This window comes from Toxotes jaculatrix, chromosome 8, assembly GCF_017976425.1.
Source record: "Toxotes jaculatrix isolate fToxJac2 chromosome 8, fToxJac2.pri, whole genome shotgun sequence".
Classification (NCBI taxonomy): domain Eukaryota; kingdom Metazoa; phylum Chordata; class Actinopteri; family Toxotidae; genus Toxotes; species Toxotes jaculatrix.
The window spans coordinates 24608517-24636119 of NC_054401.1; the positions used below are offsets into that span (position 1 = coordinate 24608517).

General features: G+C 41.2%; 1 protein-coding gene across 3 annotated transcripts in view; it reads right to left on the reverse strand.

Annotated features, from left to right (window-relative positions):
• grik2 (glutamate receptor, ionotropic, kainate 2) overlaps positions 1–27603 on the reverse strand; it is a 211281-nt gene that overhangs the window by 26193 nt on the left and 157485 nt on the right. For all 3 annotated transcript variants that reach the window (XM_041043959.1, XM_041043961.1, XM_041043960.1), the window contains exons 11-14: positions 26265–26488; positions 19593–19711; positions 14449–14666; positions 2254–2479 (exon numbers count right to left, since the gene is read on the reverse strand). In XM_041043959.1, the coding sequence (XP_040899893.1) occupies positions 2254–2479; positions 14449–14666; positions 19593–19711; positions 26265–26488 (787 nt within the window). The remainder of the gene's footprint in view (positions 1–2253; positions 2480–14448; positions 14667–19592; positions 19712–26264; positions 26489–27603) is intronic.

Genomic DNA, 27603 nt, shown 5'->3' on the forward strand with positions numbered 1-27603 from the left:
AAGGTTTATCTTATCTTATCTTATAAGGGATGTTTTGTGCACTAATATAGGTTACAGAGGCCACAAGTTTTCTTTAACAAAAACAAAAACCACACACAAAAAACCCACTAAAAGTTCTTCTTCCTGCACGTATAGGATCTATCTTCGTTCTACATACGTCCCTGATATGTTTAAGTATTTACCAGTGGATGTTTAATGAAGTAAACACACCATTAGCTTGAGCAATGACTAACACCTGGGAGGTGAACTCGGCCTGTCCATTACAGAGCTGAGGCAGCTGCCAAGGGGCTGAGCACTGAGTTATACAGCTCTATCAGAGCCCATGTACTAATGCAGGCCAACAGCTACTCTCTGTTCAAGTCAATGAGAAATGTGTTAAATGTCCTGGCTATATGGGAATACACGCTGCATATGGTAAAGGGTAATAAAAGGGTAGGATTAGCAATTTAAATACCTTGTCCTGACAGCACGTGAATGGGCCACCAGGGAGTAATGATGCTAACACCCCTGCTTTTTTTTTTTTTTTTTTTTTTTCCCCCCAGTACGGACAACAACTGTGTGGTGCACTCACGCTCCCTTCATTCCCTTCACCCTCTCGAGCTTTCTTTCTTTCTTCTTTTCAGTGACACACTCACACACACACACAAGGACAACCACATGAATAATATGAATAAATGTATACACCGTTATTTGTTCAGTCACAGAAAGCAGTAAAATATATACGATGTAAGTTTTATGCTATAGTCAAGTACGCAGTCACCTCGGAAAATTCATATCCACACACACCCACACCCACACACACCCACACACAGACACACACACACAGTAGCGCACCTTCAAAGGGAGCACATCAGTCAGGAAATGCAATCACCCAAAGAAAATATAGCCTACCTCCACTGTTTTCACACACAGCTACAGTCACTCAAATTACCTTCTGTGGCTGACCAGCAGAGCATACACAAACAGCAGCAAACGACCTTGCCAGCACTCAATGTCCCACAAGACATTTCCCTGATTTGTCAGGACAATACAGCTAGGCTGGGTGCTGGAGAGACACTTTTGAAGGCAGATGCGGACGAGAGTTGCTAATAGATAACAGATTTTCATTTGATTTGATCATTTGATGGAAAAGTGCAGTCACAAACAACAACAACAACAACAAGTCTTGGTTTGGGATATTTCACTTTTTGACTTTAGCTTCAACAAAGAGTTCTCCCAGTTTCAGGGCACTCAGTCTGGGCTGAAGTGGTGGATGCACTGATCCATACTGCCATTAATAGAGGCACAGCACCAGTACTCAGTTGCCATGGTGGCTCAATTGTTAGCATACATATTGCCCAACTTGAAAATTATAGGTTCGAAACTTGGTTGACCAAGGCTTACAGGTGTTGCCCGCGTGATGTTTTGTTATCTAGAAACAAGAACACCATTTAGTTAGCATTAATTTGATCTTAGGAGGCATAAACACACCGCAGGAAATAGCTCACAATCCCCTCTATGTTAAAGAATACAGCTTAAGAGCAGCCTGCATCACAAGGCCATGATGTTAAATTGTCTGTCAGTTGTAATTCCGCAAGTACTGAGCCAGAGTTTTTCTTCACACTGCGTTTGTAACAAGATTATGACAATCTGCTGCAGAGCCGCCCTCTCCGTTCATCCCCACTATTTGTGTTACACTGTTGCCTTGCCGGAGATAGCCCCAGGATTTTCCTCGCCGAGTATTCCCCCCCACCACACGATTTGCCCTCAGGGATGTGGTGCAGCATAAATGCACCAAATACACGGCTTTTAATTTGCAGCAACAGAGTTTACAACATTTTATAGAAACGTTCATGATCTACACTCAAGATATACACAGCACATCAAGGCAGGATCCTTCTTTTGAACTGCTACTACATTACTGGTCATATTTGGAGATACCATGGAGGATTATTCAAGCCATTACCAGGTCCATCGAATGGAGCCCAGAAAAATAAAGCAAGATATTTTAAATGCACGGATTCACGAAATATCAGGAAATCACAATTAACCAGAGTACACAGCTGTTTACGAAAGAATAACGTGAAGGGTTGCGTTTAGCTAAGGACCATTACTTCCAAACTTTAACGAAGCTACAACAGCAATGACAGTTGCAAAGGACAGCAATGAAGCTGCTACAGCACCTCTCATTCCACCACTTGAGCGTATGTTACATGCATCAGAGCTTAAGTTTTGCTTCAGCTACACCATGTCGTATAACTGTAGAACACATACCCATTGGGGTGCCAACCCCGTAGGCTTTGGAGTCGATAAGGCCTCCGATCTGGGTGAGGTTGCAGTTGCGCTGCGTGACGAACTCGATGGTGGTGGACTCCATGAGGAACGCGTAGTCCGAGGTGAGCACACGGTGGATGCCTTCCTCGACGTTCTTCACCATCACAGAGTGCCTCCGACTACTCATGAACTCCCACATCTTATCGTACGTGGAAATCTTGGTTTTCTGAGAGGGGAGAAAAATTGCACTGTGAGTAAGAAAAGAAATCCTAACAGACACAGAACAATCAAAAACCAAATGACTTCACATTTATTGATTGTGAAAGCTATACTGTTTATACTGACAGCGAAGGCCTCATATTTTGGAGGTTAATGACAAATTATTTTTGTCTCCAGCAGCTATAATGTCCCGAGCGACTAAAAGAAACAATGACAGGCAGAGCACTCGCACCACTCATTTAAACACAGCCAATGTATGCAGCTCTATCAAGGCCTGAAAAACCATTTACATTCAATTACTTTCCAAATTTCATTAGGAAAACACGTCATTTGCCTCAGCAGAACTTTTTTTTTTGCAGCTCCAGCAGCAGTATGTGCTTTCTGTCTGCCCAAGTCATTATCGCTTGTGAGGAAAATACAGGCTGAAGCAGACAAGCATGCTAAATAGCAGCAGTAGTGTGAATCTGTATGACTGTACATCTCTGATGTCTGTGCTGTTGCTATCATCTATAGTTAGGAGCGGCAGCCGCGTCGTCAGTAGCAGCGGGCCTCTCTTTCTACACCTGTAATCACTGAGAAAAATCCAAGAGCGCATAACTCTCCAGGGGAGCAGATTTGAAGGCATTTTTGAAGCCATTTGAAACCTAATTAAGTCACATCTTCAAGGTCCTGCCCGCCATTATTGTGTGTAATGACTTTTTGTGGCTGGTCGATATTTTAGATCAACTGGGTGATTTGCGGAGTGCCTATCAGAATCTTTCGGAGTCACCCTTGACAAATCAGGTGATTGAGCATGCAAGCTTCAGACTGCTGATAAGGCGAGAGCAGTGGCTGTGAATACACGGAGAGTCAGATAACCGCCTTTAACTCCCGAGTCAAGCAGAGAGCTGAGGTGGGCTTCCTGGAGCCTACAAAAAGGGATCCAGAGCTGATTACATTTAAACTGTACGTGAGATCTTGGAAAAACGCATGGGGTCCACGCGATGAATGGCTGTCTCTTGAGACCCAGTGCTGCAATTTTGTCCTCTATGGGGGACATCTGTTTCTCTCTTCCGCATTTCAATAACTATGTTGTGTTGAAATCTGTGACCCCCGTATATTGGACATCGTGGCCTTTCCAGAAATATCACATTTGTGGGGGCGTGTCCATCCCAACATGAATTATGACTTTTCAAACAATAGATAAAGTACAGCATTGAAAAGCACTTTGTCCTCTTCTCTTTTGAAAAGCATAATGTGAGTGTGGTTCTTTCACAGTGTGTTGCACTTGTCTGTGTTTTACTGGGAAATGGGTTGTGTTTGTACTTGTTGCTTCTCATGCTGTGGGATGTGATGGGCACTGGACGAAGGCTTGACAGTTAAAGTAAATTTAATGTGGAGTAGCTGTGTGAAGCTTTTATCTTTTGTTTGTCCATGATTCATTTTTGCATTTTTACAGTCATTTTTTGTGTAAGTGATATTCTGATTACGGCCTGGATGACAGAGACGAGTTTACTCAGGCAGGTAAGACCCCAAGATTTTCTCTGATCTGAGGTTAATTAAGATTATTTATTCATTCAGAATTTAATGACTAAAAAGCTAAATGCTCAGCTAATGATTTCCAAGAAACAACATTGATTTTAAATTTTCTATTTTTTAAATTGTCTTTTTTTCTTATTGTTGTTTCTCCAATATTCTGTCCAGATGCAAAATTACAAAGAGGAGAGATGAACAATGTCCTGATGTAATGCTTTTGGGAAGAAAAAAAAAAAAGACATGACATCCAATAGACTTATTTTAGCTAAAACCTCTTGAAATACCCAAGCACATTTTTAATGTAACATCTTTCTTTCAGAATATTCTAGCCCTTTCAATAATAAAAAAAAAACAACAAAAAAACAAAAACTCCTCGCTCCTCGTTAATACCCTCATTATACTGTAGTGGCCATAGATTTGCAAAGGTAACCACAACCACTATCAGCCTTGGTTAGATCAACACGGTGAATGAGTTATCCTCTCTGAGATCCTGTCTGAGACTTTGGCCTGTTTAAACACAACTAATTTGTCACTGAGTGGAAGACATTTCTATGGGAGGGTTTTTCCTACATCCGGTCTATTCCATAATCTTATTTTTTGTGGCTGGCATAAAGTAGAAAACCTGTGCCACCAAAGGCGTGTGATCAAGAAGGGCGATTTAATCTTCACTGCATGTGGACACTCAGCTTTAAAGCACTGGAGAAATCATTAGAGAAAGGCTGCTCTGGTAGGAGGTGCATAGACCAGTCCCTGAGAACTGCTGATGTGACATCAAATCTACACTTAATAATTATACATAGGCAAACAGTTGCCAGAGAACACAATAAAAACAGCAGTTACACTTTGTCCAAACTGTATTTAGCAAACCTAACTAATAGTGTATTAGATATGAATTAGAAAGAATGAGTTTGAAAAGTTGATGTCAAAGGCTGATAAGCGTCTACCATACACATTATCGTTTTATTCTAGAGCTATGACAACTACAGGTCAGAATGCCATTGAATTTGGTATGGATATTTATGGTTCATGAAGGACTTTAGCACGTTTTCAGGCACAGCTCACCTGCAAAATACAGCTGAAACTGAGGCCAAATCTTACTACAGCACTACATATGAAGCTTTGGGAAAGTTCAGTCAGGATGACTCTCCCTGTGCATGCCTTCTAAAGTCATAGGCACAGTTTCCTATTTCTAAGCTCCAACTGCTCATGATTTTTTCTTGATTTCAACCAACCACAACCTCGTAAGTTGTCAGACTCTCTCTCTGCTGTTATTTCGGCACCGCAATGATTCGTGACCTGCCTCCGCCCCTTTCACCACCTCAGCCGTGGATGGCTGGCTCTCTCAAATCAAATCTTCCAATCTGCAGTCTCCCTCTATAAAGATGTTCCAACCTTGAGCTCCATTCCTTATCACCACCACCTAGTTTAGGCTCCAGGGGGAGTTTCCTTCAAGTGGGAAACATCTAATCCATAAGATCGCTTCCCACGGGGATCTACTTCTTGCTGAGTTCTAACCGTCAAAATCTATTCTACCTGTTCATTATAAATGTACTCCACACTTGACTCTGTCGTGTCATGGTGTTTGTTCTGTTGATTGATTAATCTTCTAAAATGATCCTCCAGTAGAAAAAGCCTACAACATTAATTTCCAGTCAACATTAATTTCTTGACCATGACCTTTTCTTAACATTAACCAATATGCATTCAGAGCACAAAGTCTTGACATAGCATTCTGATCAGTTTCAATTCTATGCAGAAAATACATATTCAAATTCCTAACACAAATTCCCCTACAGGCCCCTGTAAGACAGCTACATCATCACTGCACAGAAAGTTCAGCTTCTCATCCGAAAACAAGATATTAATTGTTTAGTCTGCTTCGGTTCTCTAAGCTGTGAGAGTACAGGTGGGGAGTGGGAATGGGTCAGCAAGTCTTCAAACATCATGTAACAGCTCACAGCGCTGTAGCTGTGGAGCCTGTTGTCTGTCCAGCAGTGCAGAGTCGACAAAATAACAAATCAAACTCAAGCAGAGCTCCGGGACCTCGGGGAACAGGAAACAAAAGTGCACAGTAATCATCCCATTTGCGTAAAATCAAATAGCAGATTTGATGAGGGCAGAATCTTCTAATATGATAATGCTGTTAGAGATGCAAGACTATATTTGCTTTATGCAAGTTTATTTTCAAGTCAGTAAATTACACAGTAAATTACATGCACAGTCACTATGAAACTTTATTTCTTTTTTCCAGAGAAAACTTGTGACCCCCAACAACAAAGACCCTGTGAGGCTGGTTGTAGATGTTTTGGCCATCTCTTAGCCATGAACAACAAGTCAGACCCTTCAGGGATTTTTTTTTTATATAGTAGTTCTCACCAATGATGTTCATCTTTTAGGAAAGGTAAGTCATTTCAATAAAGTGACTACACAATTCACCATCAGTTATCAGTGTCATCAGTGATGTAATGGGTTGTACCAACTGTGGGGGAATTGTCCTTGGTACAACCCTGATTAAATTTTATTGTTTAGCAGAATGAATAACCTGCTTGAGACAGAAGTAATAGAAGCAGGTGCTGAAAGGAGGATATAACCTTTTCAAGACTAAGGTTATGACTAAGGACACAGTGCAACACTGAAAGTGAGTGGAGTGTTTTACAGTTGCTGAATTTAGGGGATAAACAGTAGGAGGTAGAGAGGGTTTTATTTTAGTACCTTAAGGAAAAGGGTCTAATATCCATATTATAAACTCTTTATGAAGTCGTAACGTTGCACTCTCTGGTATAGCAGGTGGCGGCATGCACCTTTCATGCCGGCTTGTGGCCCACCATTAAACAATGTAGAACAACTGTTAAGCCAAGATAACCATTTAGTTCATTTAGTTAAAAACTTTTTTTCTACAATTTTGTAATTTCATGGCACCAAATAAATAAATCCACATCTTCACATTTTGATGTGAAGAAGTTTCACTTGCCCAGACTTTCTGACGAGGCTTCCCCACAGGGTTTCAGATCCTCTCAGACAATCCAATAAGCACGTTGTTTGAAGCAGACCGAGACCTAAAAGCTAAGTGCTAAAACTGTTTATGGTTTGAACACTGCTTCCACACTGCAGTCGATATCCATGCAACCAAAAGAGGTTTTCTGTCAGCAAAACTAAACCTTCTTTTAAGTGTTTGAGCAAATGACCAAATCTGTCTTTCTTTTAATGAGTACATTCCTAAAGGTACCACATTTAAACAAGATACAATATCCAATTGCCATTCCATTAACTCCCAGGTTGCCTCCAGGAAGATCGTGCAACACCATTAGCTGGGAACAACCATATATTGACTCTTGTTCATGTAACAAAGGTCATTTTTCTGTGTACTTGTACTTTTTTTTATATTTTTGTATTACCATTACAGATTAAAATCAGGTCACATGAAAAAAAAATTAAAAAAGGAGCCAGATCAGCAGCTACAGTAGAGAAAAAGCTGATGGTGTGTCTGCAGCATTATGGTCTGTGGTCGCTGGAGGGCAGAGCTCTGTGTTCCGAGAGATGCCACTCCTAGCAAAACTTTCTAGATACATGCTTTAATTTTTAATTAATTAATCACTGACCAAGTGTCAGAGAGTGTGAGAGTGTGTGTTTGCACCTGGGTAAAGCCAAGAAGTTAGTGAAGTGAACAAAACAAGCACAACAATAAGGCTTGCATGCTGGGTCTGGCTAAATGCTTACATGTTCGCAGTGCACCCTGTAGCTGACAATTCTAAAGGATCTCTGCTGTGACTGCAGAGCTCATAGTTTGGCTGTATTTATAACTGACAAACAGTTGATGGAATTTATTGCTAGTTTGGACTGAAAGGCTTGGTGAGGTTCTCACCTGGGAACGGTGTTTATACGTTGATATATCTCCAGTGTTCTTGTTAATAGTTTTATCATATATATTAACTAATTACCACCATATAACAGCCCACCCTTTCCCTTTTGAAAAATGTAACAGTAAAATTTACTCAGTCGATTTTAACTGACTCATTTTTTTTTACTTTTGTCTGAGAACATTTTTACATAATTAAGTCATTTCACTTCTACTTGAGTAACATTTCCTTATAGTGACAGTACTTTCACTTGAGTACAATTTTCCAGTTATTTTTTCCATCTTTGGCACAACGTGCTGACACAATTCCCTGCTGTCTCTTACTGCCAAAACCCAACAGCAACTTAACCTTCAGATAGTTAATAGAATTACTACAAACTGCTGCTCAAAACACCCAGTGTCTGTTCTGCTGCATGAGAAAAAAAATCCTCTGCCACAGAAAATGATGTGTTTTATGTTTCCAGTTTCTTTAGAGTAAAAAGCAGTGTGTGTGTGTGTGTGTGTGTGTGTGTGTACTTGTAGTTCTATATTGGTGAGGACTAGTTTGAGTTCTAAATGTTGCAGATTGAGGACATTTTAGCCGGCCCTCACTTTGTAGCACACCTTCAAAGTTCTGTCTGAGGCTTCGAGACTTGGTTTAAAGGTACAAAAATGTGTGTGTGTGTGTTTGTGCTGTGGGTGTGTGTATGCTTGTTTTTAATGTCCTAATGGGGGACTGACTGCACACCAACCAGTGGCGGCTGTGGGGACAAAGGCAGAGGTCCCCACAGGTAGAGACTGCTTTTTAAGGGTTAAGACTTGGTTTTAGGGTTAGGGTTAGAATTAAGTTTACGTTAGTGTTAGGATAAAGGTTAAGGTCAGGCATTGAGCTGTGACAGTTAAGCTGTGACACATTATGTCAATGAGTGTACCTCACAAGGACAGTGAAACAAGTCTGTGTGTGTGTGTGTGTGTGTGTGTGTGTGTGAGTCTATGTCTGTGCAACTGTGTGTATTGCCACGGTAGATGCAACTATGTCTTGGTTTTTTGTGTTTCTGAGCACATTTGCACACAACACAGTTTAGCTTTTGTGCACACAGCGTTTAGTGTGTGTACGAGAGTGTAGCCCTGAATTGCTCACTGCTTGCCAAAGTGTTTTGCATACTTTTCAAAGGGCCCTAATCAAAAGAATCTAGAAAGCGGAGGGAAACGGCACACAGTTTTTGTCAGCACAAACAACAACTCTGCTTTTATGGAGCATTCCCTCACACCAGATTTTACACGCACTGTTTATGATACACTGTTGACACTAAACACAAGTGGCTATAAAAGGAAAACCAATTCTGCACTCATAGACACATTTGTAGTGTTGTCAGCTCGACCTGGAAGAGAGTCAACTGTAACAGCAGCAGATCAGATGTAGCACAGAAACAGAATCACACTGACTTTTTTTTAAATGTTATTTTATGTTTCATGCTATATCTACTGCTGCGTGTGTTTCACATGAGATGGAATGAAACCTTAATAATTATTGCGGGAAATTTAGAGAAAGAAAACCAAAACATGAATACGACAAGAAGATTATAAAGCAACTGACAATGCACATTTGCTATAAATAAGAATTATTTTGAGTTTGACCAGACAATTTTAAAAATCATGAGAACCAACCAAGACTAAAACAACTAAAATGGAAATACTGACTATGTTAAATTCTGTGGTTAAGGCTGAAAACAGTGCTAATAAGAGTGTTGAGACTAAGCCAGTACAGTAAAGTTATGGGCCATAAAACTATAACAATGACACGAAGACACTTAAATGCTGTGTATGCTGAGGAGAAGTGCAGAGTTGGTGATAATTTTCTGTGGTCTCATCTCTACAAGCAGCACCTTTCATACACCAGTAGCTGATTACTGCCACTTAAAGGTTTGGTTGTAGATAACTAAAAATGTCCAACAGAGTCATTTCTGTGTGACTGCGATTGACCTGATTTTACTTGCATAGAGGTACTGACAACAGTCCCTTTATTACTTTTATGGGGTTTATTTTTATATAATTTACTATATATAATTAGCAACATCAACAAGCCTGACCAACTCTGGTACAACAACAATGTTGTCTGTGGTATAATCAGAAAATGTAACATTAACTGTGACAAACAGCAGGGCTACAGCTATGCACTGACACCGTCCCACAGACACACACACACTGGACAGCCTCTCGTAGCAGAGGTGCTAGCTCAGCTACAGCACAGTATCCATACAGTGACTGTCTCAAAGGGCCAGAAATGTGCTTCTGGTAACTGTCAAACCTCCACCAGACTCCCTGTCTATCCAACAGAGAAAGGGACAGTCTGACAATAGCTTCTCATGGCTGATTAGCTCTGACTGCCAGCCCTTTGTCGGTGTCCATGCTGCACTGAGTGGTGGTCGGACAGTCTCCCCCTGTGCCCGAATGTCATCTCTACAGAGCCATGAGGCCATTCTCCCAACAGCCACCGCTCCTTCACTCCTCTGTTGCACTTTTTAAAATATGCTGGGAGAGAATCTGAGGGTGTAGTTACCCTTAAAGTAATGACCCAGAGAAGAAGGGATGCAATTGCTGAAGAAAACTGGGTCAGTCAGGTTCAAGGGGTTAAATCGGTTCACTCTCTGGGTTAATGTTGGATGATTTCAGCTGTTGTAGTGCAGTTTTTTTTTTTGTTTTTTTTGCTTCCAGTTGTAACTACAAACCACAAGCTCTAACATACACCTCTGGCTGGCTTCATCTCCAAACTGACATTGATTTCTGCTGTTTTATAGTGATTTTTAACCATGTGATCGTAAACACTGGATCATACGGCCATGAGCTGGAGCAAGTTATAAAAATATACCAGTTATTTCTTCGTCCGTCTGCCCTTACATACCCTGCCTCTCTCTCCTCTCTCAGGTATCAAGCACATCATCTCAATAAGCTTTTTCTGCTTGGTTTAATCACCATGCTGGAGGTGTCCCTCCCATCTGTCTTATGGCTAATGCAAAACAAGTCAGGCTTGTATAGCCTGGGGACATGGAGCCCAGTGCCATGGCTATGTAAAGGGCTACTGTCTCTCCCTCAGACTCTGCCAGCCGTCACCCCATTATACACACAAGGTGGGGAAAAAAAAAGCACTGTCTTTAATAAGATGTGATTTTATTAGCTAACAAGCAAGACACAGCTGCGGTGTGTGTTTGCTTATTAAATTATTCAGTGTTATTGTAGCGACAGTCCATAGGGAATGTCTCTGCTAGGAGGATGAGTGAGATGCTTCGATGCTTCAGAGACTATCCCGTGCAGACATTTACATAATTAGCCACCATTAGACTCCTGTTTTACAGCAGAAGTCGATAATTACCCAAACAAAAGGTATTTTGTCTTTTTTTCTTTACCTCCTTTTGAAAAGTAATTGAAATGCGTGCGCACATCATCCGTGAGCATGCTGCACTGAATCAACTAAGACTGATGATAAGTCTGATCAAAACACTCCATCCATCATCACAACAGTGTGTTTTAAACACCTCAGACGGGGGTTTGTGGACAGAATACATTTACGCAGTGAAGGACAACTGCCCTCTGCATAGGCCTAGATTCATTAATAATCAAACAAAGAATAAAAGCAAAGGATTATATGTTGCAGAGAGAGGCAACTAGCAGATCTTGTGTGGAAAGCTGCTGTCCTGCAGGTCTGATAACGTGTTTACTTAAGTTATTTTTTGTATTTAGTATTGTAATCTATTGTTATTTATTTATTTATTTTAACATAGTAGATTATGTTCAGACCTGGTGGAGCTCTAACAAAGCATTTCTCAAATACGAAAACACCAAGTATGTGCTGTAGGTGTTACTTCTACTGACATTTAACACAAGGACGATGGCCCAATACACAGTTTCCATTTAAGGATCATTTTACCCCAGAACAGTTTCGACCTTAGTATGAGCTAGGTAATCCACTATTACTACTAGCACTACTAGCTAACATGTAGTGTACAGTTTGTCAAATTATTGTTGATTGTTGTGGTTTATTCAGTACATGTTATATATACTGCTCTTGTACAGAGATGTTCTTATGATATGACAACTGAAATCTTTAGATTCTAATTGGCTGGAAGGTGTGAATTAACAATTAACAATTATTAACCACACAGGATAACCAGACATCTGTGACACAGGTGTTTGTAGTTCCAAATGAACCTGCCAGAATGAAACTGTAGGTAAAAAAGAGCCAGGGTTATTGGTGCAACCACCACCACTGGCAAAAGGAAAAGAAATGATTCAAAACTTTGAATTTGGACATCCATCTCAACTGACTAAGTGTCAAATTCATGGTCCTATTCTTTACAGCTGGGACCAGCTGATTGTGCTGAAGCTGACCATAATGGTGATCAGAATAACAGACACCCCACAGAAATCAAGAAGAGCAGGCTACAAACAGAAGAAAGACAGGAGGAACGAAGAGTCGAGGGTGTAGAGCTGGGTCCAGACAATAGAGACTGATGGAGGAGAGCACATTCACCTATCTATCATCACAGGCAACGTTAGATTGCAGGACAATAAGATGGACAAGCTAGCGGCCCTCGTGAGAATTCAGAGGGACATCCCCCACATCCTCCGCTAACCCAACAGCCACCTGTGGCATCGCCCACGTTGTTACCACCAGACTCAGGACTCAGTACCCCAGGGCTTTCTTCTCTCCTCACTTTTACTGAGTTTGTAGACAGCACTAGAGACAGGACCCTGGACCTGCAGTATGCTATCGTTAAAGAGGCCTGGAGATTCTACCATGTACATTACTTTTTGTTAGTTTTATTATCCATTTTGTCTGTTTACTTACTGTGTATTTATTACTTTATACTTTTTTACTTATTTACTTCCCATTGATCTCTGCAGGAGCAGATCTTGCAAGGTTTTCTGATTCTGATTCTGAATATTTTCAACTTGAGGACAGGTGGTGTTTTGTTGGCAGGTAGCCATGGCACAAGCAGGATAATACACTCCAAGCTCGCGTGTTCTGTGATTGATGGATTACTTGCAGTGAGGTGTACGGATTCTGCGGAGTAAGGGGTAGACTGATTCTGTGCAGAGATGCTGTCGTGTAGTTTATTGAGTCTCATGTTTCAGTGCGGTGACCGCCACCATCTAAAGTCCATTCACCACCATTGTACTGGGGTTTGGAAACAGAAATCTCAGAGACACGTATCACAAAACCTCAACAAACCAGCAGCTACCGAAGTTGGATTTGTTACTCAGTATTTTTTGATCCAAGGTTTTTGGCCTGGAAGCCAAAGCTTAGATGAAATGCCAAAAAAGACTGTGCTAATTTTAGTTTCTCATCACCATTAAATAACTGCACAAGTGAACCTGTGACAGTCTGTGTTAGACTGAGTTAGACACTATTATGATTTTTTTTTTAAATATGAAAAGTTTGGTGCAGACATTTTAAAATAAAACATATTCTCCAAACGGACACTTTTTGCATCCAAACACATGAGAAAAACTGTCATCAGCACTGGTATTATCCTGTATAACTGAGCCAATAATGCACAAATGATTTGGACTAAGTGTCTGACCTGAGGCTGTAAATTATGGCTGCAGAGGGACCTCAGCATCGGTACGATGATTAAAAAGCACATATGCTGCTTCTTACACCAACTGTTGTTTTCATTAATTTGTATGGTGAAATGATAAAGAGACTGTGCTACTATCACCACAGCAGTTTTCTAATGAATTGGTGTGAGCACGTCTCGGTGCGAAGACGAAACACACAAACATATTAATCACAACCGTATTCCTGTGTGTGAACAGTACCTACGAATGCGTGCGTGCTTATTGCACAGATGGATGAAAACAAGGTGTGAAAAAAAAAAAAGGCTAAATCTCAGATCTGTATGAGTGCCATCAACGGATTTCATGAGAAAAAAAAAAACAACTTAGAGACATTAAACTCAGAGAAAAGAGATCTAATGCAGGGAAGTTTTTAAACTTAGCAGGATTAACACAACTTCCTTGATATGCGGCAGGTATTCTATATGATCCTACAGTGAGGCGATTACCAAGCAGAGCCTTGGCAGTGGCAGAACTCTTACTGCTGCATGGTTACAGGCTGTTTCACTGGCAAAAAGGCACAGAAGTATTTGATCATGGAGACACGGTGGCTCAGTGGTTAGCACTGCTGCCTCGAAGCAAGAAGGTTCTGGGTCTCAACATGACCTGGCCACCTGGGACTTCGCTTTATGGAATTCGCAGTCCAAAGACATGCAGGTTAGGTGAAGTGGAAATTGCAGAGGAGTGTGAATGTGTGAATGTATCTACCCGTGTCAGTCCAGTGAGAGACTGGTGACCAATCTAGGAGGTTCCAGCTCCTCATGAGCCTTGATAAATGAGTACAGAAAGCAGACGCACACTTGTTTAATCGTGTTACACAAGTATAAAATAACTAAATATAATAACTGACATAGCTAAAACATATTCTTCACGGCAAGGCTGGAATACCAAGTGGGCAAAGTGGGCTTCAGCTTCTAAGTCCCCAGACTTCCACTGACCCATGGTGGGTCAGCAGAGTACTGCACCAGAAATGGCGGCATTTGGTTTAATAATACCCAGTTGCAACTAACCTTGAAGAAGGTCATGGTGGCGCCATCTTCTACCACCCCATATTCTATCTTCGTCTGCTTGGCCAGGTCGTCAGCAGAATCAATGGGTGACTCCATCCGCTCCACAGTGAGGAAAGCTGCCAGGTTTGCCGTATAGGAGGAGATGATGATGAGTGTGAAAAACCACCAGATTCCTCCTACAATTCTGGTGGAGAGGGCTTTCGGCATGAGCTCAGATCCTGAACGAGAGGAGCAGAGGGGGGTGCGTGAGGTCTGGTACAGCACTAGGCTGGAAAGGGGGCAGCACCCAGACAAGGCCAGGCTGAGTCAGGCTAGGCCTCTGCATCTGCTGCCTGGACCACACACTCAGATACAGACACACAGAGTGGACAGAGTGGGCAGGCTCGTGGTTGGACCTGGTGAATGGTATTTAGTCTTGAACTGGTGATGTGAATCCTTCCTGTGTACCCTGGACAGTCTTTACTGTGCTGCCTGGATCTGGCAGGCTAACCCCCATGCTAGCTAGTCAGAAACAACTTATTTTTGATTAAGGTTGCAAACCACGCTGCCTCAAATATTTGTTGTGCACCTTATTGTCACCATCACAGGTTGTCATTTATCATTTTTGATTGATTGCCATGCTTCCAGAGGGGCAGCTCTGCGTAGTAGCCTATGAGCCTGAGGGAAGACACTAGGGGGAAAGAATGTTTGAATAGAGAACAGGAATCAGCCCAATAACACAGTTGAGTAAGTGACACAGCAGAAAACTTGTCAAGGCCTGCACCCTTTTCTTGTTGATCTTCATCTTTGAGTATTTAGCATATGTGATGGCCTGTTAGTAGCTGGAACAGCCATAAGGCTTCATGAACAATTAATGGCTTCGACCAAACAACAAATTATTTTACCAGTAGCACCTGTGCTGTGGCAGTATACTCTGGTATAACAGGGTTTTATGAAGTTGGATTGGACACAGCTAAAATTATCCTTCTGATATTTTGGACTCTTCAGCTCTCCAGTCCCTGAAAGACCAGCCCTGTCAAGCTGCTTAGCAGTTGCTCAACAGAGGGAAATTACATGTTAAAGTTCACAAAAGCTAAACTCTACTTAAGATCTGCATGGATTTACTCACAGGGAGTGAGTGACTCCACTCCACTGATTGCAGCACTTCCTGTTAAATTAGTGGATTTTTGTATGGTATCAGTTACTTTCACTAGTTTGGATTTCTTATGGTAGAGTGCACCAAATCTTCAGCTAATCTGACTGTTTTTCATTCACAGTATGTATGAAGCTCATGAAGGAGCATACGTGCACAGGCAGAGTCAGGATGGGGTTTGTTGTCCAGGTGAAGGAAGATGGGCCTGGATTATCGCAGGACTATTCTACTCAAGCGGCTTAAGCAATTGAAAGCTGGGATTTTGCACATTGACTCAGAGGGAAAGCTGACAAAGAGTCAGAGAGATGGGAGGTTAAGAACTGTGTGTTCCACTCCCTTTGTGAGAGACTCGATCGGCACTCTCACCTTTAATGAAACTTTCTTTCTTTCTCATGGTTAACCGAGTTCCCCAGCGGCAGTAGCATGCAGGGGAAGACATAAGTTGACGGAGTTGATGGTGGTGGTTGTGGTCTTTCCAAGATCATAAGCATCAGAAGTGGCTAAATGTATTTACTGTTGGGACAGGCACAAAGAATGAAGCAATGGCACTACACTTTTTCTAGAGCCATGATACTACTTTATTAGAACACACTGAATATGCTGACTTGATACTTGATACTTATATACTTATGGTCTGTTCAGCTCTTAGTGAAGGTGTAAAATTTTGCCACTGCCATTGATTAAATTAGATTTGATGTTATTTATTCATGTATTAGTTTACTTATTTATTCAATGCATTGTCATTTTTTATTACTCCAGTTATTTTTTCCATGTAGACATTCAATCCTCTATTTCATTCTTTTTTAAATATTATTGACACTCTCCATGTATTTCCTTTGTTTGTTTGATGCCTTGGGTCATTATGTCTTAAGTCTAACATAAAGTACTGTGAATTGTCTTCTTGTTAATAGGTGTTACGCTGTAGGTGTTAAACAGACTCACCTTTTCTTGCCTTAACTGGTTAATCAAGGATTAATTAGAGAAGATGTGTTGAAAAGTGTTAGTCTGGGGCCTGTAATCCTTTAAAGTAGTTATTTATAAGCACGGAGTTAACTGTCACTGACATAATGAAGATTTTTCTCCAGTTGTTTCTGTGTTTCCTCTCATATTCATTATGAGTCTGAGCTTACATTTAGACCCCTTTCAATTTTAGGCATTTGGTTAACATAAACAGATCAGATCAGATCATATCATTATCATTGGGCATGTAAAAAAAGGTTAAGTAAAAGACGTAGAAATAATATATATGGAGCCCCCCCTTGATGGTAATCTCACAGAGGATCCTCACAAAGTTGAGGCTGTCCATATTGTTTGTTTGTCTCATTAGCCATTAAGCAGCAAAGTCACCCAGGACGGCCACCAGCCATCCACTTTGTCCACTCATCAAACCACAACCAAAAACAAAAATCAAGGAAACAGACATCAACCAATACATCAACACTTTTAGCAGTGGATTCTGCTTGTTCTGTGTCGGTCCCATGGCAAGCCATCAAATAAATGCAGGTTTGTTTAAAAAGTTGCACATGTTACCAGTTCCGTGCTTCTTACTCCGTTCCACCTCAGAAACCAGAAAACAGAAAAGGGGGGGGGGGAGGGGGGGGGAGCGACCCGCTCAGAGAAATGAGTCGAACCCAAACAGAGCCTGGTTGGGGCTGACTGTCATGTACCCAAGGTAACGTCATGACCAAACAGCACATCCCACAGTTTTCTGGGGGGCGGTTGCAAGCCACCAGGGCAGGGGAGCCTCTCTACAAGTGTAGACCAGCACGGTGCCATGCAGACACTGTGTGTTCATCCAGTCTAATCCCGCAGCCTTCTGGCCCCCAGCCACATCTTCTCAACTGGTCAACCCTCCATATCTGTTCTGCTGGCTTTTCAAGATATGCTACAATACACGAAACTGCATCCAGGAGCTAAAGTCATTCACATAAATCTCCAGCAGATGCTCGTTGGTTATAAACATGTTTTATGCTTAGTACTAATAGAATCTTGTGGGTGGTTTTTGCTGAGGCGAGGTTATAGTCAAAGCAGTCGTCGTATTTTGATCTCAGATAGTTTAAATGATTTCTGCATCTTAGGAGTCACATAAATAGAAATCTGTGAAATTGTTAGTAGCTAATTTGGGGAGATTAGTCAGCGTGCATTAAAATTAAGTCAGAGCATGCAGCCAGCAAAGAAGAGGTAAATAATCAGCGACAAAATCCTTAGAAAGATTGAGGTATTTAGGAGACTTAAGGGTCACTTCACCTAAAAAAAAACAAAAAAAAAGCAACAAAAACAAACTTATTTTCTCACTTACCTCTAGTGGTACCTAGTCATGCAGATAGTGTTGCTTTTATTTGTCTGACTTTGGAGATATGTCAACGTATGAGATTTTACCCTCCACCCTCATACAAAGGTGGAGGTGAAATGGAAAAAAAAAACAGTGTGTTCTGTGGATTATCCAGAGTAACTGGAACACTTTACCTGGAGATATATGTTGATGTTTAAATGTAATATACATTGGCAAATAGCCAAATAATATATAATATCACAAATATAAAATTCAACCACTACTTAATATTTATTACAATTGTTTTCTTAAAAACATCAAGTAAATGTTCTTAACAGGTGAGTACATTTAGGCAGGATGGAGGTTAAATTAATAATAATAATAATAATAATTTTAATAATTATTATTTTATATATATATACAATATATATATATATATAGCTATTTTTGTATTTTTATATTTATATTTATACAGATAAAACCAAACTATCTGTATGGCTAGCCACAAGAGGTACTGGAGATATATTTTTAAATTTCTTGTAATTTGAGTGAACTGACCCTTTAAAGCAGTTTTGGCTATAGCAGTTAGCTCTTTGAGTGCTTCAAACCACTGTTCAGATGCAAGACAGACATACAGACAGGTGACAAAGTAAAGGAAAAACCAACATAACGTCTAACACGCTGGTCCAAAATCTGACTAGCCATAACTTATCATTTTTTACACCACTGTAATGAGGGGTCTATGTACTGCAACCCTTCTATAATATCCCTCTCTGTGTAATTGTTGACTGTTCTAGCTGACACAGTCTGATGTCGTCTGATGACGTCCTGCACTGACATTCTCAGTCACCCGAGGGACTCGACGTATTAATGCACAAGCATCACAGTCATCAAATGTGTACTGTCGACCAGTTTCTGACCCTGTTTAATGGTGTCTTTTCTACTGATATAAATGCAGATGTCACTTAAGTAAAACCCCCGGCCAGTTAAACAGTCTCTATGACTGAAGCTCTGTGGCCCAACAATGGACTACTTACATCTTTTACTCTTAGAATAATGCATTTTTGTCCAGTGCACCTGCGTGGAAGCATCTGCATTCAGAATGTTTCTTAAAGTCATTTATGAAGGTTTTCCTTTCATTTCATTGTCACCCGTCTGTATATACCATGCTCTCCAGGCCCTAAAGTAATCACGACCTGCTATAAATATGTTGCTATGAAGGAAATGCTAATTTAAAAAAAATGCAACATATCTCCGATTGTGACAGGCACTGTAAAGGACCATTGTGTGCCATTCCACGATAATTCAGATTAGATTTACAGTTTAAAGATGCCAACTAGTTGAGAAGATATGGCATTGGTTTTTTTTTGCAGAAGGAGACAATAACCAAACAGGCAAGAAAAGCTGCTGAGTTCACATTCTCATTCAGTCTCACCCATCTGATTCATCTCAGGTATTCTGGGTGGGTACACTTACCTGTTCAAATGGCTGTGAATAGGAGGGGAGGGGTTAGGGGGGCTGGGATAAGGTGAACATGCAGGAGAACCATCTCCATTCACCGTCATCGCATCACTCAAATCCACTCAGTCCATTCTGCTAGACACTCTACCAGTGAAGCATCTAGCTACATGCACAGAGGCCCCCATGCATGGTCACGGGCCTGGTCAAAGAGCAAGGTTGACCCCCAGCAAAAAAGTGGGACTTGTGCTTGGAAAAAGGGGGGCAGGCAGAGGCGTCTACCTTGCTGCATGAGAGCTCCAACTCCGAACCAGAAACTATTTAGCAGGGTGAAATTGTTTTCCACTACATCCGAGTCAGGGTTGCAAGGATGGGGGTTATACCACTCGTAGGGACTAAACCTGTGACAGTCGACAGAGAACACACACACACATACACACACACATATAATTTTACTGCAGTTGCATGAAAGACACAAGAGTGTACAATAAAAAGAGACCAAGAGTGGTCGTCCTACCTGGGGAGACAGGAGAGAGAAAACACAGTTTAGTTAGTCATGTCCAGAGATGAGACACTGCAAATCATGCCTGAGAACACAATAATCAATAAGCATTGCTTTCCCTTCATGTACATACCACAGGATGCTATGCTGTCAACTGCATTAGTAAATTAAGAGTTTAGTACATGGATTACTATTTTTTTTTTTTTTTACTGAATAAGCTATTAGTGAAAATAAAGGCTCAAATATGACTACTCATCTGAATATCTCTTGTGTGTTTTTCAATTTTAATAACATATATTATGTGGGGAGCGGGCTTGAATTAACACCACTCATATTCCAAAAGTGGCTCCTCATGTGGGCGTGCTCATATCAAAGGCAATTCCCTCAGTAATTTAATCGATGGGGTCTGAAAATAACTCCATTGTCAGATGAGAAAAGAACTAATAATCCTTATAATCTTGGAGAAGCATTAATATTCAGCAGATCAAACGGTTCATTCCCATCATGCCCACACCAGCCTCAGCAACCCCCCCCCCCCCCCCCCCCCCCCCAACACTCCACGCACTCCTCAAGCAGAGAGATTTTTCATTTATTCATGTTAAATAAAAGTGACATTACATTAGTAAAGGTTGATTGGTCTACAATTAAGCATCCTGACCTGATTTGGTTTGCGCTGGAGTACGGGATGGGGTGGGGGGGGGCGGCGGGGGACCGGGGCCCTATCTTGACTCAAGCTGTTTAATAGACACCACGGTTTGACTAATCAAATTGCAATGTATAATGTAGACTTGTCTCAGTGTGGGCCTTTTTTTTTTTTTTTACTGCGCTGGAAGTCGAGAATGATAACCTGGAGTGGATGTAACATCTGCATGGAGGATAATACCTATGAAGCTGCTACAGTGCTGCGTTTCTGGATTGTCCTCTGGGTAAAATACAGTAGCACTGGGTCACATACTGTAATACATGACTCCATATGAAGACGTATGGCTGTATTGATAAAACGACAGCATCATAAGCGCACCTGGTCATTGAATAATGGACTTTGTCATTATAATGCGGGTAGCAGAGGCATTCCTTTTCACCCCTACAATACTCAGGAGGATATTGTGTAGTGTAGCTCAAGGACCTCTGAATGCCCCCCCCCCCCTCCAATTTCTGCTTTAAGAGAATCCTTGGCCTTAAATCAGTCCATCTGCTCACTCAATTTGCCCCAGATTTGCGTGCTTGTCAATTTGCAATGCCAAATTGAGTTCAACTGAACTGCAACCTTTCCGTGGCGTGTTTGACTCTGTGATCCAATCCCTCGCCAACAGAGGTCTCTGAATATGCTTCCTCCAATCATGTCGTGAGAAGGCAATTACAGCTCACCATGAACATGGATGAGCGAAGTTGTCATCAGTACTGTGCACTGGATCATGGGAGCGGTTGGCTGGACTGCTGCTGCTGCTGCTGCTGCTGGGCGGGTCAGGGAATGCTAAACCAGTGGCGTTTACAGGAGACAGCGCAGTTTAACCTGTCTCTCTCTGTAGCACTGTGCTCAGCCCGTTCACTGTCATTTTGATTCAATTTACACTGACCTTATATTATCTCAGGTCATCTGTGCTCCAGTAGGGAGAAACTTTGAGCAAGGTCAGTGCGAGAGATAAGCATGGACAATAAAGAGAGGGGAAAAAAAAAAAAAAGCGAGCATTTCACCAGCAGTGTAGAAACAATGTGAGGTTTTTATCTTTCTACAAGGGCAGGGTCATCCTGCTGAAAAACTCCAGCGATCACACGCGATAACGCCAATGTCAGGGGGAGACAGATCAACAGAGTCCAAATGGTCCTGTTGCTCTGGACACAGGATGGTTGACCTTACATGTCCACACATCAGTATGGAACAATGTGCGTTACACATTTACATGTTTACCTATCTGGGATTTATTTTTCTGTAAATCTTTTAATGGTTTCCGACCTTTTCATTTGTGCTTTAATGTTATATTTCTTTGCTTCCTGTGCCCCACACTTCCTTGGTGTGTGAAATGCCTTGCTTTGGATTATTCTTCACTTTCAGGAAGCCGTTTGACTCGGAAGAGATTTGGAACTTGCTGGAATAAGATAAACCACAGGTGCAGACTGAAAACTGCTCTACTACCCGGAAGGCAGACATTTAAAAACATAAAACACAGCGGTGTGCCACGGAAAATGGTCGGTAAGAATGAAATTACAAGCTAAATCGTGTGTTGTACATTGGCAGCGTGCTCTAAAGTTAACCAATATGTCCAACAGTCAGGTTTGTTCGCTCTTTACTTAAGAGCCAACATTTCCGTTTTAAGAATCTAAGATTTTTGTGGAAAAATTAACATGTACATGACCAGAATATCTTACTTAATGGACTGGATGAGATTCAAAGGAGAATTTTAACCACATTAAGGGGACGGTGCCTTTAATATGAGCACATATTAACCAACGGCTTTTCATTTAAAGCCTGAGGAGAGACAGATTCCACTTTGATGTGAGGGAAGAAAGACTTTATCCACAGAGAAATATTCTCATTTTGAGAAAAAGACAGGTGAGAATTAGATGTCAATATCATGAGTTGTAAGCATTTAGAGAAAGGATGGAAAGGAAAACGTTCTGATCAACTACTGTCACAAAGCTTTGCCTCTGCTTTTCACTTTTCTTAAAAAAAAAAAAAAAAAAGAAAAACAAACTTTATGTGGAAGATGGAGGGAATTTGATTACCCAAAGTGTAACCAGGTGAGAATGCACAGGCTTTATCAGAGGTGTGATGTACTACAGAGAGTGTTTTATTTTTTTATTTTTATTTTTTTTAGCTGTTTCATCACCCACGCCAGAAGCAGTGCTGTTTTTGTCATTAGAGGGAACATAAAAAAAAAAAGCAATAACAGCCGGCGACATTAACATCAGTAACTGGAGGTATATCAGGGGGCAGGTGGCAGTGCAACGGAGTAATCATGTGGTTCCAACTGTACACCTATGTGGACTAGGCCTACACGAGGAGAAAAGAAGCTGCTCTACCTCTGACACTGTTGTATGTCAGTCCTCATATTCAGTCTCTCACTCATGCAAACAGTCAGTCACACAGTACAGCACAAACACAAGCATACATAGATAAAATGTGTAATGTGTATACACACACACACACATATATATATATATATATATAAATATACACAGTGTATAATGCACAGTGGAAGTAAACCTTGTAGTATTAGGTCTTGTCTGTCAAATTTATGTGCTAGACAGTTTGTTCTCACAAACCTTTGTGAAATGAGAGTCAGCTCTTAGCATACAAATGACTAATGTGAACAGAAAATAAGGGAAACACACTTCTCTACCATGAAAGGATTAAGTGGAAGACATAGGACAAATAAGGCTCCTCATGAATCTGAAAGAAACCAAGGGAACAGATGTTTTATGCAAAAGGCTGAAAACAACCTACTTTATATTTCCATTTAAACTGAGAAACAACCTCTTATGTCGGTGTGAATTATGACCTTTGTCTGTCAGCAGCAAATGCAGAGGTACTGCGGCACTGTTCAGAGCCACAGAATGTGGTAGGGATCAGGTCATAGAGGTGGAAAGGGTCAATGAATCCTTTGACTATATATCCCACATCAAGCCCTGATCCTAACCCCAGATCTGTCCCCTAATCCTAACCAAGTGGTTCTTGCAACTAAACCCAGCCAGACTTTTACTAAATATGTAACTGTGATCATTGAGAAGGCTCTTCTCTTGCCACAGTAGCTTCAGATCATTTTTGTTGGCAATGAGAAATTGCATATTTAGTCATTTAGTTCAGGAGACTTACTGAGGAGTTTTCCAATTTTAGCTGATCCCATAGTGACTTTATTAAAAAGTCAGTTCACTCTTTTACTCCTTTTTATATTTAGCCATACAGACTAAGACTTTTCCCACATTATTCCAGTTTACATAGAGACTATTTCCTCTGCAGAGTTTTATTTCATTGACATCAAGATCTGTGGATTATCCACAGCAACCAGCTCGCTCTCTCTGGCAGATCTGTGCCAGCTGAATTTTAGAAACTAAATTCCATTCACCTGCATTGTATTGGAGTGAGGGCACAAATCTCAAAGACATATGACCTGGGCAAATAAAACTAAACCTACCTGTATGGCTGCCTATCACAGAAAGACTGTGATAGTTCCTGCCTGTACATTATAAACATGTAAAAATCCTCTTCTTATATAACTCTTTCACAGCTGAGAGACGTAATCTCCACATTTTCTGTTCACGATGCATAATCTCCCTTTTAGACTTCTCATTTCACGAAATTTTGTGAGACTGGTCTGTGCTACACTCTACAGCAACAACATGCAACTGTAGCCCAGCATGCATTTGTGGATACAGGAGAAAAAGAAGGAATAGAGTGAGGGGGGAAATTTACACACTTACCCAAACACTTACTTATTTGTGATATTAAATACAGATAGGTGCATATTCTGAGCCAACTTAGATGACAGTTGCCGCTTTTTATTCTCTCGTGTGATCATATCAGCCAGTAACATCGGAAAAAAAAACCCACGTGCGTTAACGGTAAAACTGTCGGGTCACGGGCTGCCAAAGAGAGCCGACGTCTCCCAAAAGTTTTAGAGTCAACACAAACCTTTCTTTCTCTTTTTTTTTTCTTCACCGTGCTTCAAACAGACACCACAAGCAAGAGCCGCTACGTCAAGTGAGCCAGCCATCAAAAAAATAAATAAATAAAATAAAAAAAAAACCCAAACTGGCCTAGTTTCATCAACTGAAAGGATTTGTCTGAGCAAAGACATTAAAGGAAAAGACAACCGGTACAAACAATGTGTTGTTTCATTTCACCAAACTGAGCTATTGAGCAGATGGACACAAAAGTAAGTAACATAATACTGAGCTGCTCCGTTATAAACACAACACCTACCCTTCTATACAAGGCTTTCTTATGGAAGGGTTGGGTTAGGTCTCAGTGATACAAGTACAGCAAACAAGCAGAGGCTAGATTCAGTTATAAGTTCCTAAAAACTGACCATAGGTTCCTATTAAATGAATCACGACAATACTCCATCCATACTTTCCCAACCCTTCACAGAATGACTGCATCCTCCCACTAAAACTAGCTCTAATCTACTGTACAGTTCCATCACTTTTCATGACTGGAGGCCTCTGAACAATCTAATTTCCAAACAATCTGGGCCAAAAAAATAAAACGCCACCAGTACAACTCCAGATGAGTTCAGGAACCCCGTACGTCTTCCGAAATGTTCACAACAAGCGCTCCCTCCTTGGGTTCAGTTTCTTTGAGCAAGTGCAATGTCATTTGAACTTGGGTGGCACCGATTAACTGCAGTGAGAGACCTGAAAATTGCGGGTCGTAGCCCCACTTATAAGAGAACTTTGGTGCAGTCCTTCAAGAGTGAGAAAGTAATCCAAAGCAACTACAGGAAATAAGGTTTTAGGCAAAGGTTTTTTGGGGGGAGGGGCGACCGAAGTTGACAATTGATAGCCAAAAGGTTTAGGTGCTTTGAAAGCCCAGCACAAAGCAGCCTGGACAGATATATTTGGTTATATCTTCATGGAATTTCAGCTGTTATGGACACCAGAGGATGTTAGTTATGAGAACAAGCATAGACAAAAAGGTTAAGGGGACTGGAATCAGATTCGACTTTTCCAACGACATGTCTAATCTGGTGAGGTGTCTTGCTGACACAATAAGCAGAAAGAGGTGACAGACCCTATCTCTGATTTGTTGTGTTTGAAACAAGGTGAAGGTAACAAGAGAAAAGAAAAGACAGCATGAACTCTGAGACACTGGGGGACAGCGAGGGAAAGGTGGGAGAGGGGGCAGCAGCCGTTCACATCGAGCTCGACACATCCCTCACACGTACTTTCACACACACATATCTAATATGAGTGCACAACCTCTCTGCCACTCTCTCAGACACATACACACTACCCTGAAACGGCTGATGGCTCTACAACTTCTCTGTCTAAGGTCTGTATTTCTGTGTATGTCTGTATCTCTGGATGGTTTTTTTTTTTTTTGTTTTTTTGTTTTACCGATACCACTCTGAGCAGAAGCAGGCCAGGGGTAACCTAGCAGCCATGCCAAGTGCCAATCTGAAACAAGATACTCTACAAAGCAAAAACAAATCCTTTATCAATGTCTGATGGTGGAAACAGGCAAATATCCATCACGCTTAAACTGCATTAAACATATTAAAAGACCATGATGTTGGGTCTGAGCTTTGATACATGACCACTGATTAGAGTCAGCACTGTCACTGAGTGGTCAAGCTTTCACTATCAGCAAGTTCAGTGTGTGCTCAGGATGCGGATCCTGTAATCACAGAGATTAGCCTGTTGTTAGTCAGATGGGCGAGGCTGAGCAATGGCCGCTAAGCAATTGTGTCTGACTGTGTGTGAAGCTGTGATCACTGGAAGTGACATGTTACCTGGCTATGACAAACAGCACACAACTGACACCCAAGTAAGCCAGCAGAATATACATCCAGATATCAGGCGAGAGGGGGTTGAGGAAGGAGAAGACCCCAGGGTTGGTCCCGTTGGGCTTGCGGTACAGTATACTTATACCCAGCGTCATGAAGGGCTTGGAGAAGTCAATAACCTTCTCGCGCACGTATGTGATGGCGAGGGGAGCCACTGCCAGATCAGCTCTCTGTCAACATTAAACATAAAAGGGAAGAGGGATAGGCTATAAGTCAGGAGAACAGGAAGCATTTAGAGGCAATCAAATTAAGAAAACAGGGTCTTTACACTCCACAGAATCTGTCCCAAGGCACTTAGCAAGAAATTTAAAGCCCTCTTTCTCTCTCAACCCATCAAGTATACTCCTGCTGCTAAACTCCACTTTTTATTTTTTTCCTCTGGAGCCTAAATCAAAGCATTTATTTATTTTCTTCTTTGTGAGGACGCCTGGGAGCATGAAGTCTATCATAGTGCTATACTTTATACAGTGGTGGAGAGGCGGAGGTTCAGACAGATAGGACAGATCGTGCTTTAGAGGACCAACACAAATACCTGATCTACAGGTTCTGGACTTCTATGATCTGACTGACATGATTAGACTTGTATGGACAAACCTTGACTATCAGGACATAGTCTAGGCCGACATCATGCTTTTGGTATAATGTTATTTAGCATTCAGTTACCATTCAATGGTACAATGGCTCAGTATATTCTTAATAATATAGTGACAACATCATCAAAAACTTTTATCTTGTTTTTTTATATATTTATACTTTATGCGAGTATTCGTTGATACAGATGCATTAGTAAAATGGTGGTTACTCTCATGTTTTCATGTAGCTGTCCTGGTTGTAATGTGACAGAGGCACTGGAAATTGGTATCAGGTATCAGCTCTGGAGCAATTCCAAAATTTAGTTCCAAGAACTGCTCCACAAACTGAGTCAAAAACCTGTGACAACTGACACATCAGCTATGTGCTGCATACACTCTACATTCTACATTTTATCGAGTTATTAACAACATGGCGTCATGCTTTGTTTGGCAAACAAAGGAGCTGTGCTTGTATGTGATGGGGTTTGTGTAGAGTCACGTTATCATATCTGGGATGAAACTGTGTCGTGCTGTTGACAGTTAATACATTTCAGGCTGCATTGTGACTATAAATGCTAAACATTCACAGCAAGGCCAAGTGGTTCATTTCTCAGAGATATATCCCTTTTGTCTTATGAAGGCTGCCATATATCACTCGAGGATGAATTGACTGAGCCGTGATACATGAAAAGTCTTGCTGATATCAGGCTTCT